The sequence below is a fragment of the Rhincodon typus genome, chromosome 11 (genome assembly GCF_021869965.1).
Source record: "Rhincodon typus isolate 14 chromosome 11, sRhiTyp1.1, whole genome shotgun sequence".
NCBI classification, from domain to species: Eukaryota; Metazoa; Chordata; class Chondrichthyes; order Orectolobiformes; family Rhincodontidae; genus Rhincodon; species Rhincodon typus.
The window spans coordinates 36,968,717-36,987,572 of NC_063342.1; the positions used below are offsets into that span (position 1 = coordinate 36,968,717).

Below are 18,856 nucleotides of genomic sequence, written 5' to 3' on the forward strand. Positions count from 1 at the left end.
TCCTTTGTCTGTCCAACTGTCTTTCTCTCTCTTTGGGCTCTATCCTATCGTTTACTCCCTACCCCACCCACCTCCCTATTTTCTGCATATAAACTGACATTTTCCCAGCCACCATCAGTTCTGAGGAAGGGTCACCGGACCCGAAACGTTAACTCTGTTTTCTCCTCCACAGATGCTGCCAGACCTGCTGAGCTTTTCCAGCAACTTTGTTTTTGTTCCATTGTTAGCTACTAGTAGTCCCCATTAATAGCTATTCACCCTCCAGATTCTCTCTCCAACTATTCTCTTTGGGCTCTATCCCCACCTATTGTTTACACCTTACACCCCCTCCCCCCACCCTATCTTCTGCATATAAACCGACACTTTCCTAGCTACCATCAGTTCTGAGGAAGTGTCACTAGACCTGAAACGTTAACTGATTGCTCTCCACAGATGCTGATGGACCTGCTGAGTTATTCCAGTAATTTGTTTTTGTTGCCATCTTTCCCTTTTCACAGACCTTCCCCTCTCTGCACCATTTCACAGTCATGATACAAACCCAGAGGTACTGCTCTTCTATCTGGATCAACTATTCCTTCAACTCAATTGGCAGAGCTTCCCTATCAGCAGCAGGCCTCAGCAACATCCTAGAAGCACAGAAGGAGAATAAGAGACCAGCAAGCATGCAAACTTTCTTCAGAACCAAGGAGAACATTTGGATTCCTCCTGGCTTTACTTTCTCTATACGAGTCCTTTAAAGGGACTGCTGGCTAAAAAGTTGCTGTAGGAACTAAAAGAAAAATTACAAAGGGAACAATTTGAAAGAAGGAATAGCAGTGGCAACAATCATTTTTGCCCGTTTTCCAGATAACAAAAAGGTGCAGAGATGGGTGTTTTGAGAAATAATCAGAAATTTGATTTTAGGGAATTTGTTTCCAGCATTTAACAGTCATGGAGATGCACAGCAGGGAAAAAGACCTTTCAGTCCAACTTGTCCATGCTGACCAGATATCCTAAGTTAATCAAGTCCCATTTGCTAGAACTTGGCCCTTGTCCTTCTAAACCCGTCCTGTTAAAAGGCACCTGGATAGATACATGAAGTGTTCTAATTGTACCAGGCTCCTCCACTTCATCTGGCAGCTCATTCCATACAATGCACTGTCCCCTCTGCATGAAAAAGTTGCCCCTCGAGTCCTTTTTAAATCTTTCCCTTCTCACCTTAAACCTATGCCCTTTAGTTTTGGGCTCCTTACACTGGGGAAAATACCTCATCTATTCACCCTGTCCAAACCCCTCATTTTATAAGCCTCTAAAAAGGTCACTCTTCAGCCTCCCACACTCCGGGTGGCGGGGGTGGGGCGCGAAATAGACCCAGCCTATTCAGCCTCTCCCTATAGCTCAAACCCTTAAATCTTTGTAAATCTTTTCTGAACCTTTTCAAGTTTCACAACATCTGGCCAAAAGCAAGGAGGCAAAAATGGCATGCAGTATTCCAAAGGTTGTCTAACCAATGTTCTATACAGCCACGTGACTTCCCAACTCCTACTCTCAATGCACTGACCAATAAAGACAAGCATACGAAATGCTGCCTTCACTACCCTATCTACCTGCGACTCCACTTTCACGGAGCTTTGATCCTGCACCCCATGGTCTCTTTGTTCAGCCACGGTCCCAAGGACCTTACCATCAAGTCTAAGTCCTGCCCTGATTTGCCTTCCCAAAATGCAGTGCCTCACATTTATCTAAATTAAACTCCATCTGCCACTCCTCGGTCCATTGGCCCATTTGATCACGATCCTGTTGTACCCGGAGGTAACCTTTTTCACTGTCAACTAGACGTCCAATTCTGGTGTCAGCTGCAAACTTACTAACCATACCTAGGTTTACATCCAACTCATTTATATAAATGACAAAAAGCAGTGGACCCAGCAGTGATCTTTGTGGCACACCACTGGTCACAGGCCTCCGGTCTGAAAAGCAACCCTCCACTGACCACTCCGTTTTCTACCTTCAAGCCAGTTTTGATCTAAATGGCTAGTTCTCCGTCTTTTAGGTGATCTAACCTTCCTAACCAGTCTACCATGCCGCATCTTGTCGAACGCCTAACTGAAGTCCATGTAATTCGCATCCACTGCTCTCAAATCAATCCTCTTCATTACATCAAATAAAACTCAAATCAAGTTAGTGAGACATGATTTCCCATGCACAAAACCATTTGGCTATCCCTAATCAGTCTTTGACTTTCCAAATACATGTAAATCCTGCCCCTCAGGCTTCCAACCAACAACTTGCCCACCACTGATGTCAGGCTCACTGGTCTATAGTTGCCTGGATTTTCCTTACCAACATTTCAAAAAAATAGTGGCACCACATTAGCCAGCCTCCAGTCTTCCAGCACCTCACCTGTATCTATCGATGATAGAAGTATCACAGCAAGGGGCTCACCTATCACTTCCCTACCTTACCACAGAGTTTAAGATACACCTGATCAAGTCTCAGGGATTATCCTCCTTTATGCGTCTTTAGTAGTCCAGCACCGCCTCCTCTGTAATATGGACATTTTAAAGATTTCACTATTTATTTCCCCACATTCTTTATCTTCCATATCCTTCTCCACAGCAAGTGGTGATTTAGTGTCACCTCTTCCCCCACCTCCCCGCCATCTCTTGCGGTTCCACACATAGGTGGCCTTACTGATGTTTAAGGAGCACTATCCTCTCCTTAGTTACCCTTTTGTCCTTAATGTATTTATAAAATCCTTTTGGATTCTCCTTAACCCTATTTGCCAAAGCTATATCATGGTCCCTTTTTGCTCTTCTGATTTCCCTCTAAAGTATACTCATACTGCCTTTACACTCTAAAGATTCACTCAGTCTCTGCTGTCTATACCAGACATACGTTTTTTTTCTTCCTTGACCAAAACCACAATTTCTCTTGTCATCCAGCATTCCCTGCACCTACCAGCACACCCCTTCACTCTAACAGGAACAGAGTGTCTCTAGACTCTTGTTATCTCATTTTTGAAATTTTCCCATTTTCCAGCCAAGCCTTGACCTGCAAACATATACCCCCAAACAACTTTTGAAAAGTTCTTGCCCAATACCACCAAAACTGGCCTTCCCCCAATTTAGAACTTTAACTTTTAGATCTGGTCTATCCTTTACCATACTATTTTAAAACTAATAGAATTATGGTTACAGGCCCCAAAGTGCTTCCCCACTGACACCTGCCCTGGCTTAAGGTCAAACATTTTTGCATTTGTCTCTTGGCAATGTGCCACAGGAAATTAACAAATAAGGAATGAAAACTTTCTAGAAACACGTTCACCAAGCATTTGAATGAGCCATGAGAAAACTTTAATTCGCATGAAGTTTGAAGTGTTTTAATGTACAATACATTTAAAAAATGCAACTTAGTTTAGACAATTAAAGAAAACTTGAAATGTTCCTAAGAGTTTGCACGTTTTAAGAATTTTAATTTAAACATTTTGAAGTTACTGACAATTTTGGTTAAACCATGTGTTAAAAAAAAAAAAATGTAGAAAATCTTGAAGCCCAAAATTGTTTCTCAACAGGTCAGTACCAGATCCTTTAAAGACTAAAAATATCTTAAGTAATAATACAGGAAAATTATGTTTTTGTAATTGAGCACTAGAATGTGATGGAGTGCATCCTACCTAAATTCTAAACTGCATATCAACAGGAATTTACTCAAAGCCTAGGCATGAGAGAGGGTACATGGTTTTAAGATTAAAAATCAAGCAGTTTTCCATCAGAAACATGTATCATTTTTAATTTGGAAACATGGCCAATTTTACAGTGACTGTGTATACCTCTAGTGTACATAATACTTCTGACAACAAAAAGCTTTCCAAGTAAATTTTTTTCAGTATGACTACCTACCACTATTTGGTACAGAAACTTCAATTGTTAAGTGTCATCTGAAGTTTAAAATAAATAAAACAAAGAAATGAAGAGATGGTTCAACAAATTAACACTTCCCATCCACTCAGCATCCACCACCCTGTAAGATGCAATCACCACACTCCTGCATCTCTTTCTAAAATCGACTTGATTTTGAAAACTAATCAACTTAAGGATTTATCATGTTCCTTCTCAAAAGAAAAGTGATAGAAATAAAGACATCTTTACATCATATTCTATAAAATGTCAAAGGTCACTTAAAAAAAGACTTCAGTTCCAGATTTTTTTTTAAAAAAAGGTGTGGAGGGAAATTTAACTATCTCAAACACTCGCCCTGGATCTTGATTCCAGTGTATTCAGAATTCTTCAGGAGGTTCATGCTAACAGTACTATGTTTCAAGATGGGTAGTTGATTTATTCATCTTGATAATTAACAAAATATAAAATTGAACAATTTGGAAATCGGAGGTAAAGACAAAAAAATCTGAATACGCAAGACATCAGTAACTGTATTGCCTTCACAAGTGTACACACTTTCATGAATTTCTAGAAGGAAGGTACAATTCCCTTGGGTTAAAAAAACAATTCTAACGGAGAAATTAAGGGGACAATTATAGCTCAGGCAGTGGTTATGGATCCAGGTTATTACAGTTATAGGTTTAAGTGCTATTAAATAAAAACACTATTTATTAATCTTAAGCAAAAAAGATTTCTTACGTCAGTTTATCGCAATCACTCAATTAAACAGCTTAAAAGAATCTTTGTTGCGTTACGGTCATTTTCATCAAATGACTTTGGCACTTGATTTGTTCGCTAACCTATGCGGAACAACAGTCTGTACATGTCAAACACAAGATAATGCTCTTCTTAAAAAAAGTGTGCTGGAGACAATAGAAGAACTGCATTATACTTGTCTGTTTTCTTCTATTGAGATGGTTAGCAAATATGCTTCACTTATCTGCAAGTGAGAGGCCAGTATACTGCTCCACAAATAAACACAAAAAGGTCAGGTCTGGATTTTCAGGCAAGATCATTACCTGTAGAGGAAGGACTGTCATTTTAAAGGGATTGTGCTGTTCTGTGATGTAGACCAGAGCAAAGAGACTGCCTGCGAAGGGGAGCCAGCCACTGCTCACAGTCAATCATAGTTCTACAGTGGGCAAGATTATGGGCCTAAACAGGAAGGAGAGGCTCCTTTCAGCGGGCCTACTCCCTCCTAAAGCAGTTCCAATAAGCCTTGCAATGCTACCAGTGAATCTCAACAGTGATCCCTCTTAAAAGCAATCATTAAAATCAGCATCAATAGTGACAAAATGAAACAAATTTGAGTACATTTCCTGGACCTTATCTATTTCCATCAGTAACATGAAGTGGTGAAGGAGCTTTCTTCCCAGCTAGGCCCAAAGGAAAATCCTCAGTGGTGCTAACAGGGACAGACATACAGCAATAGGCCTCTTCACTCAATTTCAATTTTCCTCAGAGCACCAAATTGAGCTGAGTTATACAGGAGGTCAACACTGTACAGCTGGTGATCCGATTCCCCACTCAGTGTGCAAAACAGATGGAAAAGACAATGAGATTTCTCATCAAGTCTCTTCCCTCAGTTCCAGCATCAACACTGCAGTAAAACTGGAAGGATGTGTTGGTAGTAGCACTTGACCAGAGATAAAATGGTGTTCCACAGAACTGGCTTTACCCAGAACTGATAAATACATTACATTCAATGTCTCATGATCTGTTGAGAAACAAGCCTTTTCATCAGCTGAATTCTTTTGTATCTTTTTTTGTCTTTCAAAAAAGGTGTCTCATATGCAGCAAATATACAAAGTGATTTACTGAGTGATATCATCCCACACTGAACTACCTGCCCCAACCTACCTGCACCAATGTCAAACCAGCAGCAGGCAACAGTTTAGACTGCGTTTTTATTTTTTTTTAAAGCTACATTAATTGCAATATCTTAACTTAAACAGCAAACTATACTGTTCTGAAAGCAGATCTTTCACACTAAGATCAGACAGAAATGCACTGTATTGGAGTGAACCATGGCAAGATCAATACCCACGCGAGTAAATTTCAACTTGTGCATGTTCAAAGACAGCAATAAACAATTGCACAATTATTCTCTCTCAATAGTGTCTCGAGAACACATTGTATATAATGGAACTACTGCCTCTCCCTTTAAACACTCCCAAAGAAAACTTGTGCTGCAGCCCATTTTAGCGCTTGGCACCAGTCTCCTTTTCAAGCCAGTCTCCATCAGAATCAAAGACTGCTTATTTTATTGGCTTCAGGACTTGTTTAGAAAAAAAACGAAAATGGTAAAACTTGGCTCTCTGCTTGAATCAATATTTCACTGTAATTTAGAACTTGCATTTCACAGTATGAACTCTCATTCCTATTGCCATTCAAGGCAATAATATTCAAGTTACACCCCAAATTGATCAATAATCTGAAATCACAGGAATGGTGACTGACCAGCAGAAACCAAGGAAATGCAGCTGGAGTTAGATCTTCTGTCAATAGAGATGGGCAGATGTTGAGGAATACTGCAGTATCTCCACAGTATCACTCATTCCACTGAAAAATAATTAACAAAATCACAGTGACATTCCCACACAAAGTGTTTGTACCCCACTTGAATATTTGAAAATGGCTTTTAAAAAAGAAGAAAATTACAATCATTGCACGTTAACATTCTTAAAACAAAACACGTCTTGAACATCTGCTTTTCTTTTCCCGAAAATTTGCAGAGTTTAGGCAGTTTATCCAATGGTCACTCCTCCGACACTGCAAGAGATTGTCACCTCAGTCTGTGGCCATCGATATTAATTTGTGTTGCTCATATCTTTGTGCCGTTCTCTCCCCACAGCAATAGCGAGAAGAACAGTAACCAATTGCACAGGTGAGAAATCCAATTAATATAGCAATACCAATCCCATATATCAAAGGCATTTTGAAGGAATCCAGCACTAGAAGTGAGAATAGGGAGGGAATGAGAGAAAACAGGAAGACAAAAATTAGTATCTGATCCTCTGGTCTTTTCTTACGTGCTGAAATATGCAAATATCGTATTCCAGCACCACTTTTGTCCAATCTTTCTGAATTTTATTTTTGAGTCCCACCTGCATTGTGTCCTTCTGAGATGCCTGATCATTCCCGTAATCTGCAATACTACCTTCATCTCATTTCTCATTAAACATCTGTATTTTAACAATTTCTGACTTTTGCTTGACTTATCTTTCCTTTCGTTCTTGTCCAATTTCTTTGTTTAATTCTATTACTAGAACCTGGCTGGAGTATAACGTTAACAAGTGACTGCACAGCTATGTGAAAAGGGTATTTCAGCACTAGAAAGACTGTGTAACCATGTTGATAACAGAGATCACAAAATAATGATGACTAAAAAGGAGGCCAGTTGACTCATCCCTCTGCATCCTATTAGTGTATATCTACGGATATACTGTCACATCGCCTAGCTCAAGGTAAAGCCCACAGATTATTTGTCACCCTTGGGAAAGCACTACAAAGATTTTTCAGAAACACTACGGAGCGAAATCTGTGGGGATATACGTTGTAGTTGTGAATTATGAACTACTTCTCCTGTTTGAGTAGAATATCATTGTCACAGCTGCAAGAGTACGAGCTATGTAATCAAACCAGCTTTTATTACGTTTACTTTCACAAGATGAGATGAGCAATTACTGTTGTCATAGAAACCTTCTCCTGAAAGCACTGTTCAGAGACCTCCAGGATGTCACCATCTCAAAATAGACGGTGATATAGGGGGAAAGTAGGGAAATATTTTGATACACTGAGGCACCAGGCTGCCGAGGCACAAACTTGTAGGAATTTATTAATGGTGGACAAGGGGGAGTAACAGAACCACACAGCTTTTCAATGTCTGCATTAACTGGAGGAACATCTGGCAGTCCCTTCACAGACATGCACTCCAACATAGACAATCCATTTTTCATGAGACCAGATAAACCTCTCCTCCTTAGATGTCAAATGGTGAATCACAGTTACTACATTCTGTCCAGAGTTAACTTTGCAGCCAGTATAAAACACAGATATTCAAAACTTTCTACAGGTATCGTGTGCTTAGCCAGTGCTTTTGCTCATTTCTAAAGGACATTTCATTGCCTTAACAGGTATTATTAAAAGGCTATTTTAAAGTTAGAGGCCTAGGGTTCAACATCACTTTGGTACAAGGGCCAACCGTTGTCTGCTAAACCTGCGTTTTTAAAAGGTCACTCTTGGTGTTTGAAAGTGAACTAAGTCCTTCCCTAATCATATAAGCTTTAAACAGACTGCCTGGTTTAAAACGACACGCTCTGCAGGTCTGCCTCTTGTCAAGATTGACTTTGTTATTCTCAGTCTGCTGCCATTATGGCTCAGTGCGAAAAGGGAAGAGGAGCAAAGAAAAACAGGACATCAGTCCTGCTGGCCATCCAGAGATTAGCCTCAAAAAAAAAGGAAGCGCATATCTCTGAACAGTGGGTAAAACCAAATGGACTGTGATGCCATCAACAAGAACAGCCTGTCAATTCTTTCTCCACATTCAAAACAAGAGACTTAGGATTTCAGAAAAGGATCAATTCACATTCAGAACAACTATACTCAAAACAAAAGGTAAGAACAAAGCAAATAATTAATCACAATGGAAATTTTGGCTTTCAACTTTTAAGCTCTACTTCCTTGGCAATCATCGACTCTAATATTTTCTTTTCTCCAATTTTCAAAAAGGAGGTACAATTCCAAGTAAAAATTTTACTTAGTTGGTGTGCACAAGTATGAACTAGAATGTTTTACAGCATGAAGCATCACATTTCCAGTAGGCAGTGTAAGTCACAAGTTTGAATTATAATTCAATTTGCTTCAAAAATATTGTAAAAATCTTTTGAACAAACCGACATTAAAAACTTAATAAATATTGTGCTGAAAAAATATTAAATTCCCTCCTTCTCTTGATTTCATTATTTATGTAAAACGTTAGGGGAAGCCCAATGAAAAAATCTCTGAAAACAGGAAATCAATCATTCCTGGCCACATCCAAGCATTTCAGCTTTACTCAAAGATAGCTCTGAATGAGAAATAAAACTAACCTGAAACATCAACGCGTACGGAAAGAGAATCAGAATGTTGTGGAGGCATTTTCTGCCATGTTCCAGTCTCTGATTTTACCCAAGGTGTGACTTTGCAAAGATAATCCCCAGCAACCGTCTTCTCAGAACAGTGTAGTCGTAGACTGAATTCGTGCATGCTGATTCGTTCAACGCTGATATCAGTATTGGCTTTCAGATGGGTCACCACTGACCTTTGATCTATCGACAGCAGAGGACGTTGGCTTGTGTCATTGGAGAACTGTTGGGTCACAAACCATTCGACTTCATACAAGACATCTAGGAGGAATGTCAGTTCATCAAAATTTAGTTTAGAATCGCTTCATTACAATCTTGAATACATTCAAATTCATTTCATCTTTCAAGAGATGCAGCTCATTCACGACACCAGAATTTACATCAGTTAGGTGGTTAAAGAAAAATCTAGAAGAATAATCAATTGAGGGAAGGCCAAATTCAAATAAAGGTAAAAAATGGCTGAGTTGAATAATTTGGAGTCAAAGCTTGGCGAGAAAAATGGTAGCTGAACAATGGGCCACCTTGGCGATAAAAAAAAAATAGATAGTATGGACACAGATGATCAGGCAAACAAATCCAAAGCTGCCTGATTCAGAAAGAGATGGAAATTGTGACAAAGTAGTAAAAGTAACACTATGCTAATGTCAGGCATAAAATAAAAATTCAGGACCAAGCTGAATATAGAAGATTTAAAGAGGAACTGGAGAAATGAAAAGAAGCAAATAGGGTACACCAAAAGAGATTAGCAACTAACAGGAGAGGGAATGCTAGTGTCTTCTGTGGGCATATACGTAGTAAAAAGGAGGAGTGGGCCCCAATGGTGACCGAAAGGGGGATTTATATACAGAGGGAAACAGTACAAATAGCAAATGCTGGAGAAACTCAACAGGTCTGGCAGCATCTGTGGAGAGAGAAACAGGGTTAAGGTTTTGAGTCCAGTGACGCTTCTTCAGAGTTTCTCTAGCAATTTCTGTTTTTGTTTCAAATCTTCAGCATCTGCGTTTTATTTTATTTTAAGAGGCAACAAGTATGGCTGAAACAAGCATTTTGCATCTCCTACCTTGAGGAAATCAGATGCAATGTATTTATTTACTCTTTCAGCCATGCTTTCACGTCCATTTGAATTTGTCTTTACCAAGAAAGCAGATGCTTCCCAGGCTGTGATGACAGAGGAGGATATATGCTAGAGGGTTTAGAATGGAGGACGAGAAGGAATTGCATAGGCAGATTGAACTTAAAGTGACAAGCCATGGACAGCAAGTGAAATGCGTTCAAAACATGCTGAATGAAGTGAGAAAGGAAACTACTCGGGCACTGGCAACACCTTTCAAGACTTCCTTAGGATCACAGCGGTGCCAGGGAGCTGTAAATTGCAACATTATTCATTCCTTCAAATAAAATGTTAAAGTTTAATTAACCTGTGCTAGCTTATGAAAACAAAAAGAAACATGAAATTCTGAAATGACCTTGGATATAATTTCAGCTTCAATATTTGCAGAGGATATAAAACTTGAAAGCATGATAAACTACGAGACGGATGGTGAAAATCTTGAAAACACAGAAGTTGGAGAAGTGGGCAGATGGGTGACAAATGAAGTGCGAGGTAAAGGTGACGTCGCTAAAGTCCTATAGGTTCATAGGGCTGCTCTTAGAATAGTTTAACCCAAGGATTACCGTACTTCAGGTGAGGGGAGAGGTCGAGAAGTGTGGCAGTTGAACTCAAACCGTTGGCATCAGTCTGCATTACAAACTGAGCTAACTGACCCCCACATTTTGGTAGGAAGGAGATGGAGAAACAGTCTAAAAAGGGTACAACTCTTAAAAAGGGGACAAAGGAGAAGAGGGCCCTACATGTGGAAAATTATTTAAAAGGTGGCAGAACAGGTGAAGAAAGCAGTTAATAAAACACAGTAATTAACAGGGTTCAAATAGATTACATAGTGAGTTTAATTGCTCCTGCACAAGATCAAATCAATGTCAAGTGCTTCAGTAAAAACTTCAAAAAGGTCATTGCAGCACCCTGCCTATTGATTCCAAGTGAAACAATGGGATAAAATTCAAATAGAAGAAGATCTTTGAATGGAGTTTCATTTTAGAAAATTATACAAGAGGGAAGCAGCTTTAGAAATACCACAAACAGGTGGAACTGCCGCTCACTCTAAAGCAGAATCTTAAATGACCTTTGTTTCAAAGTTTTACCAGGGTGGGGGATGGGGTCAATGATACAGGGGGAAAATTTAATTCCAAAAAGTCTTTCCATATTCTACTGCACTGGAGTAGGATGCATTAATGGCTTTCTGAGTGCAGTCAAGAAAAACACTTTAATGTCATAAAATCCCAAAGCATTTTACAGGAGCATTCTAAAACAAAATGACTCAGCCACATAAAACAGATTAGGTCAGATGATCGCAAACCTGCCTCCAACGCTCAGTTTAAGGAGTGTCTTCAAAAGAGAAAGCAAGGTAGAGACAGTGATAAAGAGAGAATTCCAGAACTTGGAGCTTATATTCAACTCAAGGCACAGCCATGAATTATAGACCAATTAAAATCAGGAATGTTTAAACAGCCAGAGTTTAGGAACACAAACATATTTAGAGGGTTGTGGAGATTATAGGGGGAAAAAGGCCAAGCCTGGTTTTCAATGTTCATTTCTTTTAAAAATCCATTGGATTACTTATTAACTGTGTGACATTTTCCCTCCTGACATTGACCCAAATATGTTTTAAACAAGGAGAAAAGGGGAGGATTCCCACGCATAAATGACAGGATTGTCCTGCATCTTCCACCATTACAATCATCCATGTCACATTTATCTACAACCCTCCAATCATTTGTCAATGAGATCAAACGGCAAAGCAAATTTTAAAGAAGAGCTACATTTTTAATAAACAGTTAAATTCCCATTTTTTCCTCCTTTGGAGTCGCAACTCTTTCCAATCACCTCAATTACACCAGAATAAGTCATGTTTTGAAATGCCCCCTATATCATCCACTCAAGTCAACTTTCTATGAAATCTCAACTATATAAGCATTTAAAGATGCAAGACTTTAACAGAAGAACTCGAGAGTCTTGACTGCTTGGGCCCTGATTATAGATATGATGGAAGACTTCGTCTGAACGGTGACTAGTATTATCCTTCAATATTCATTGTATCATAGACATGCATACAGAGCAACAGGAGAGGAGCGAGGGTGATGAGTAACAAACAGCAGATTCCAGCGCTGTAGAGCTGTTGAATGTAACCATGCTTGCCTGAAGATTTCAGACATCATCTGCTTGAAACCATGAGCCTTCTGGGTACAGCACGTTCTTAGGAAGCTAGTACAGACCTCCCAATAGGGTTGTCGCTAAAGTTACCTGAGTTGTTAGGTACGTCCGATAGATCAACAGTGCAATTCATTTCCACAGTCTCGCCTTGGAAGACATGAGGCTTCTCAGATTGTAAAGTCACATTAAACCGAGGAGCTGCAGAGCAAGATGAGAGAGACAAACAATGGTTTATTTTATTATACTCTAATTATTTACTCAGTGCAGCTTTAAACTTTGAAATTCCACTCGAAGTACTGGTCTTCCTTCTAACGTGAATATTGACAATCCATTGTCATGACAACTTCCATCATCTGACTTTTTTTAAACAAAGACTTTCATGAACTAATGTGATTTTTGTTAGGCAATTGTCTTTCCTTTTCTAAAGTAACCATGATCCCCTGGTCTGAGATTGGGATGAGTTTTAATAAACCACTGGAGGTGCACAAAACCCATCTACACTATAGTTACAATTTCATCCAAAGACAGTGAAACTTGCCTGGACTCTCAACACAAGAAACTTGACACCATCCAGGACAAAGCAGCCTGCTTAACTGATACCACCTCCACAAGCATTCACTTCCTCAACCACCAACACTCACAGTACATACTGCTCTTACTATCTTCAGGATGCATTGTAGAAATTCACCTAAGATCCTTCGACAGCACCTTCCAAACCCACATCCACTTCCATGTAGAAGGAGAAGGGCACAGATACAAGGAAACAGATACAAGGAAACACCATCATCTACAAGTTCCCCTCCAAGCTACTTGACACCCTGAATTGGAAATATATTGCTATTCCTTCACTGTCCCAGGTTAAAATCCTGGAATTCCCTCAAGGAGGATCGGGGTCAACTTATAGCACATGGTAAGCTGCCGCTTTGAACCACTGCAGTCCATCACCTTCTCAAGGGCTTGAGATCCAATTTGAACAAAAGATGAACCCCATTTAAATAATTTATTTTTATTCTTTTTGTAACTCAAAATGGCACCAAATTGTGGTGACAAAACTTTTTAATGCCACATATCTAAGAAGATAGAGGTGAAATCATTCATAACTACAGATGGGCAATAAATGCTGTCTCAGCCAGCGACACACATGTCCCATAAGTGAACAAATACAAAACACAATAACTAAGTCAGCATTAAGAAAATATTTTGTTTAATTTGATTTGAATTATTGTAGTCACATAGGGATGCAAAGGTCTAGTGGTATTAATCGCTGAACTGTTAATCCAGAGACCCAGATAACATTCTGGGGACTTGGGTTGAAATCCCACTATTGTGAAGGATCCTCCTGTTTCAGCTTCTGCCTGTAAGCTCACACTCGCATGATAAATTCATATTTGGAGATGAAATGTTGCCTGGAGAGTAATCAGCTTGGAAGGATGATGGATCTGACACAAATATACAAACTGACTTACATTAATCGCCGCTTGATCATCAAAGCGGAGGAAGAGAAAAAGAAAATGAAAATGAACCAACAAAAAAAGTGCTTGTAATCTCGAAAGCAGTACCCAATAAATACTTAAAAGGAACTTAGGAAAGCAATTATTCACTGCTAATACAGGATCCATAAAAACTTCACCACTGCTGCAGAGTACAAGTCAACCATTAAACAAAATGGCCTCAGGTTGAAAATCTAGCTTCTCAAACAAACATTCAAAAAAAAAAACATTAGTCATTACCTAAATTTGAGTGTTAGGAGGCAATAAAACCCCTCTTTCAAGACAAGCTTGTGATTTGGCTCCATTTTAATCTAACTAAATTAAAAAAAATGGTAAGCAGGACCACCACATCCTACAAAAAGTATCTGCTGCAGCCAAAGAGATTGTTAAATAGGAAGCCAATTCTACTTTCTGACCTGTTCATATAGTCACATATGGCCCTTGGACTAAACTATTAGTAGGGTGCATTTACTGCTTGTGGTCAGCTGCATTGAACATACGCCAAAGAGAGTGTAATGTTATTTTTTTTAAAAAAAAAACATTTTCTCCCAATCTGTCCTGTACTGAAGGCACTGATCTCTTGCTGGCATGCAATTTTGTTGCCACAGGATAGCTTCCTTGAAAATATATTTTCTTCACTGATAAATTTTGTTGGAAATTTTATTCAAAAGGAAGAAAGGACACTTTTTGATGCTGTTTTCTGAATGGGAATTGACAGTAGGCTGAACTATGTAAAGCCTAACAACCAAGCCCAAGCATATAGCTAATTCTGATCGGACTGGAAATTGAAGCTGAAACTTGCAGTCCATGGTGCTTTATGTTTACAAACAGTTACTTATTGCATGTTATGTTCTAAACACATTCTGTTTAGTCCTGCATCAGAATAATTCTATTCCCCAAAATGGGTTGAGGTAAATACTCCCCGAGGTGAAGAATGAACATTTAAATCAGTAACAAATTAATTTGAGCTGTGGTAACCACACTTAATGACAGTTCTGTTGCAGCTCTAGAATAAAGCAAAACCTGTTTCTTTTCAGTGTTGGGAGCTGCAACCTGATTAAAAACAGCATTTCCCTTGATCTTGCTCTAAATAATATGCCAACAAGAATTTCACTGGCAGAACATTCACCTATAAAAGATAAGCTGGGCAGCTGAACTGAAACCACATGCACTGATGCAGAGATTCTAGAAACAATATAGCATCTAAAATATCAGTGTCAGGTATAATTACACTGCCACCTAATCAAAACCCAGAAACCTCAAATCACATGCAGTATTAATTATAGTTTTTTGTTAATTATTTCAGGAATGTAGAGAGTTTCAAAAAACAAATCCAGGCTAAGTTTGAACACAGCACACTGAATATGCTGATAGAACATGAACTGGATTAGTCATTTACAGACTATTAAATATTGAGCACTCAAAAATAAAATTGATGCATGGTCAAAGACAAAGTACACTGTGCTTTTAGCAAATCAACTATTTACAAAATCAGCTATTCCATTCTAACCTCTAATCTCCTCCATTGCTTTTTAATAAAAAAGCTGAAGATTTGTTTAACAAGTGTTAGCCACACTGAAATTTCATTACAGCTTTGGGTTAATTTATAACTCAACAAAAAACCAACTGTTGTCAAAGTTTCAGTGGTGTTAAAATTTTTTAATTTGGAAACAAAAACTCAAATCTGATGGATCTTTAGTTTACACTATTGAATGCAGGCAAGGCAAAATATAGCCTGGACTTACGAAAACATAGATGTAACATTCATACTGCAAAGAGATTACAGGCAGTCCCCGAGTTGTGAACAGGTCCCATTCTTGAGTTAACTCACAATTCAATTTGAAGGCAAGTCAGAACACGATGCTGGACAATATGGAAGGAATTGCTCAAAGGACAGGAAATGTTTGTATGTTAGATCTTTAAAATTACACGCCTTTAAGTAAAAGCATTCGTAAATGGACATTCACAAATTGGAGACTCCCTGTATATGTCTTCCAGATTCTGAACATTTAAGTCATCCCTGCATTAGAAAGGCAGCTATTTCGTTAGATAATCAGCAGTCTTCTATTAAACCACATTGAAAGGCACAACAACTTGTTATCGGAGGATTGTCAATAGTTTGATTACATTAAATTGAGAACCTACCTGCAGTTTTAAAGGCAACAGCAACAGTGTTGGATGAATTTGCAACTATTTCAGACCACTGCCCATTTGTATCTGGAGCCCAAGCCTGCACAATACAGTAATATGATCCCTCATCAGAAAACTGAGTCCTGTACAGACGGAAACGGAACTCATCATCACCAACTTTTTCCAGAACAACATCCTCCGATCGGTCCTTGTCATCCCATCTCTCCAGTTTGACCACCGAGTCCCGAGTCAACGAAATAAGTTTTTTGCTGTATCGTGCGTCCGTAAAAGCTGGTTCATTCATTGCTATAGCCACAGAGTAATGGGGGACTTCAACATGCTCTGCAGAAACACTACAGATCATCTCAAAAGTGTTTCCTCGTGTGGATACTGGTTTCTCCTCTATTGCTGTAATACTCAGGCTTGGATCTACGAAGTGAAGGAAATACTATTAAATGCAATTAAAAGGATAGATTCTTTATAATTCTAAACCACCAGTTGTTACAATCTAAAGACAATATACTTGATGTATGATACACACCAACTTTGGTCATGAATTGTTCCACTACATTGTGCTAAACAATCTGCTTAATCAAAAAGCTTTTTGACAATTCCTGCCCACAGTAACCGACATTGCACTCTCACAATCACGCAAAATAAGTAAAAGGAAAAGGAATTCTGTTGGTAGTGGTGGTATGGAAAGGAAGAATGAATTCACTAGACCCATCCCGTCTTAACCATTTAGAAGCAACATCTAACAGTATTATCTTGTCTGTGCTATTGCTTACAAAAGTGTTGATTAATAATTTTAATTTTTCTCTATTTTCAAAGAAAAGCATTTTTATATACACAGTAAAACTTTAGATTTTCTAAAAAGCAGAAGAGACCTTACAAAGAACTGTTGAAATATTTTACCTTCTGTTTTCCAGTCAATATCAATGGCAATTGAAGAGACTTCTTGTTTTTTCAACCATGTGTTACCTCGTTGTTTAACCTGGGCAGTAACATTGCAAAAATACTTTCCTCTATCAGAGGCTAGAGCCTGTTGCATCTGAAACTTGAAAGTATGTAGCTCAGTTTTCATAAATATGAGCTCTCCTTTTTCTGCACGTTCAATATATTCATCAAACAATTGTAGGGTCCAATCCTGATCCATGGTTGCTATAGGCACAGTCACTTCTGGAGTTCCATTGAGCTGTTTTGGGCTGACATACCAGGCTACAGTCAGCTTTGCATCATCTGCGTTTTGTAAGTCCAACACCCGGCACTCAAGCTCAGCCGATTCCCCTGTGGAACTAGGTACCTTGATGGAGTTTAGCTGAACAGTGTATGTAGGATCTGTGGATGCAATCAGAATGAAGATTATTTATAATAATAAATCTCAAAAGAAATTCAACTGATACAGTTCATTACATGGTGATCGGATAGGTAAGTATTTAAAGAAGGTCAACAAAAAAAAATTGCAGTTGGATTTTTTTCTTAAATACATTCATAGGGCGTGGGCACTGCTAGGCCAGCATTTATTGCCCATCCTGAATTGCCCAGAGGGCCAGTTAAGAGTCATTCACATTACTGTGGGTCTGGAGTCACATGCATGCCAGACCAGGTAAGGATGGCAGTTTCCTTCCCTGAAGTGAACCAGGTGGGTTTTTCTGACAATCGACAATAGATTCATGGTCATCAGAGACTCATCTATCCATCCAGGCTTTTTCAACTGAATTCAGATTCCACTATCTGCTGTGGCAGGATGCGAACCCAAGTCCTCAGAACATTATCTGGGTTGCTGGATTAACTTTCTTCAATAAACTGGTTAACAGTGTTAGAAGAACATTCCACTTAGAACAGCATTTCTATATCCAGGCCTGAATCTCCAGATTTGTTTGCAGGTTCAAATAACGACACAAGAAACTCTAAGTACACCAGGATTTCAAAAGAGTTCCAATGAGGTCCAGGAACAAGTTGCCAGAAACAATTTCCTTCAGCTATTTCAAAACAACTGAGAAAAGAAAAGGGACATCATGGGCAATTAGGCCCAATGAGCCACACCAACCAAAAAGTAAACAACTCCACAGGAAAATGTTACCATACATTCACATTAAAGCTGCAGCTTCAAATTGTAAATGTAGTCTGAATTTGGAAATCCAATGCATGATCAGACACTGGATCAGGCAAAGGAGTGTCAAATTTGCACTACACCTTTAAGAGAAAAGTAGGAAAAAGGAAAGAAAACTGGGAACCAAAGGCTAATTAGCCTCACAAACTGTTGGGAACATACTGGAATCCAAGAAGGTCTTAATAATGCACTTAGAAAAATGTCCAATCAGACTGTAGCTTTAGAAAAAGAAAATCAGGTTTCAAATTTATAATCATTTTTTCAGAATGTAACTAGCAAGCTGGCCGATACGAGGACAGTAGATGCAGTAAAACCTGGACTTCCAAAAGGCATTCAATAACATGCCACACAAAAAGGTTAACAGACAAGGGAAGAGCCGAGAGCTAGGGTAACATATTAGCTTGGATAGCGGATTGGTTAAATGGGCAAAGAGTAGGAATAAATGGAGAATCTTGCATTGGCAGATTGTGACTAGTGAAATGCCACAAAGATCAGGCTTCAAATATTTCTAATCTATATTGACAATTTAGCAGACCAGAGAGCAAATAATATCTAAGTTTGCTGACAACACAAAGCTAGGTTGCAAGGAAGGGAAAAAAAAAAACGAGGATGGAAGAGGATAAAGAGATACAACTAGATTAAATGAGTGGGCAACAAGTGCGGTCATTCCCTTTGATTGTAGGGATGAAAAATCAAAAAGGTGCAAAACTTGCAAATGATATTCATGGGACTTGGGTGTATTTATGCAAAGATCACAAAAAAGTTGGCAGATATAAATAATTAGAAAAGCAAATAGCACGCTTGTCTTT

General features: G+C 38.9%; 1 protein-coding gene across 1 annotated transcript in view; it reads right to left on the reverse strand.

Annotated features, from left to right (window-relative positions):
• Window positions 1-3,347: 3,347 nt before the first annotated feature.
• Window positions 3,348-18,856, reverse strand: part of LOC109922092 (prostaglandin F2 receptor negative regulator-like) — a 52,021-nt gene continuing 36,512 nt past the window's right edge. Inside the window, exons 5-9 of the mRNA XM_048603225.1 lie at window positions 16,850-17,272; window positions 15,950-16,363; window positions 12,405-12,512; window positions 9,011-9,307; window positions 3,348-6,874 (exon numbers count right to left, since the gene is read on the reverse strand). Of these exons, the coding sequence (XP_048459182.1) occupies window positions 6,711-6,874; window positions 9,011-9,307; window positions 12,405-12,512; window positions 15,950-16,363; window positions 16,850-17,272 (1,406 nt within the window). The 3' untranslated portion in view covers window positions 3,348-6,710. The remainder of the gene's footprint in view (window positions 6,875-9,010; window positions 9,308-12,404; window positions 12,513-15,949; window positions 16,364-16,849; window positions 17,273-18,856) is intronic.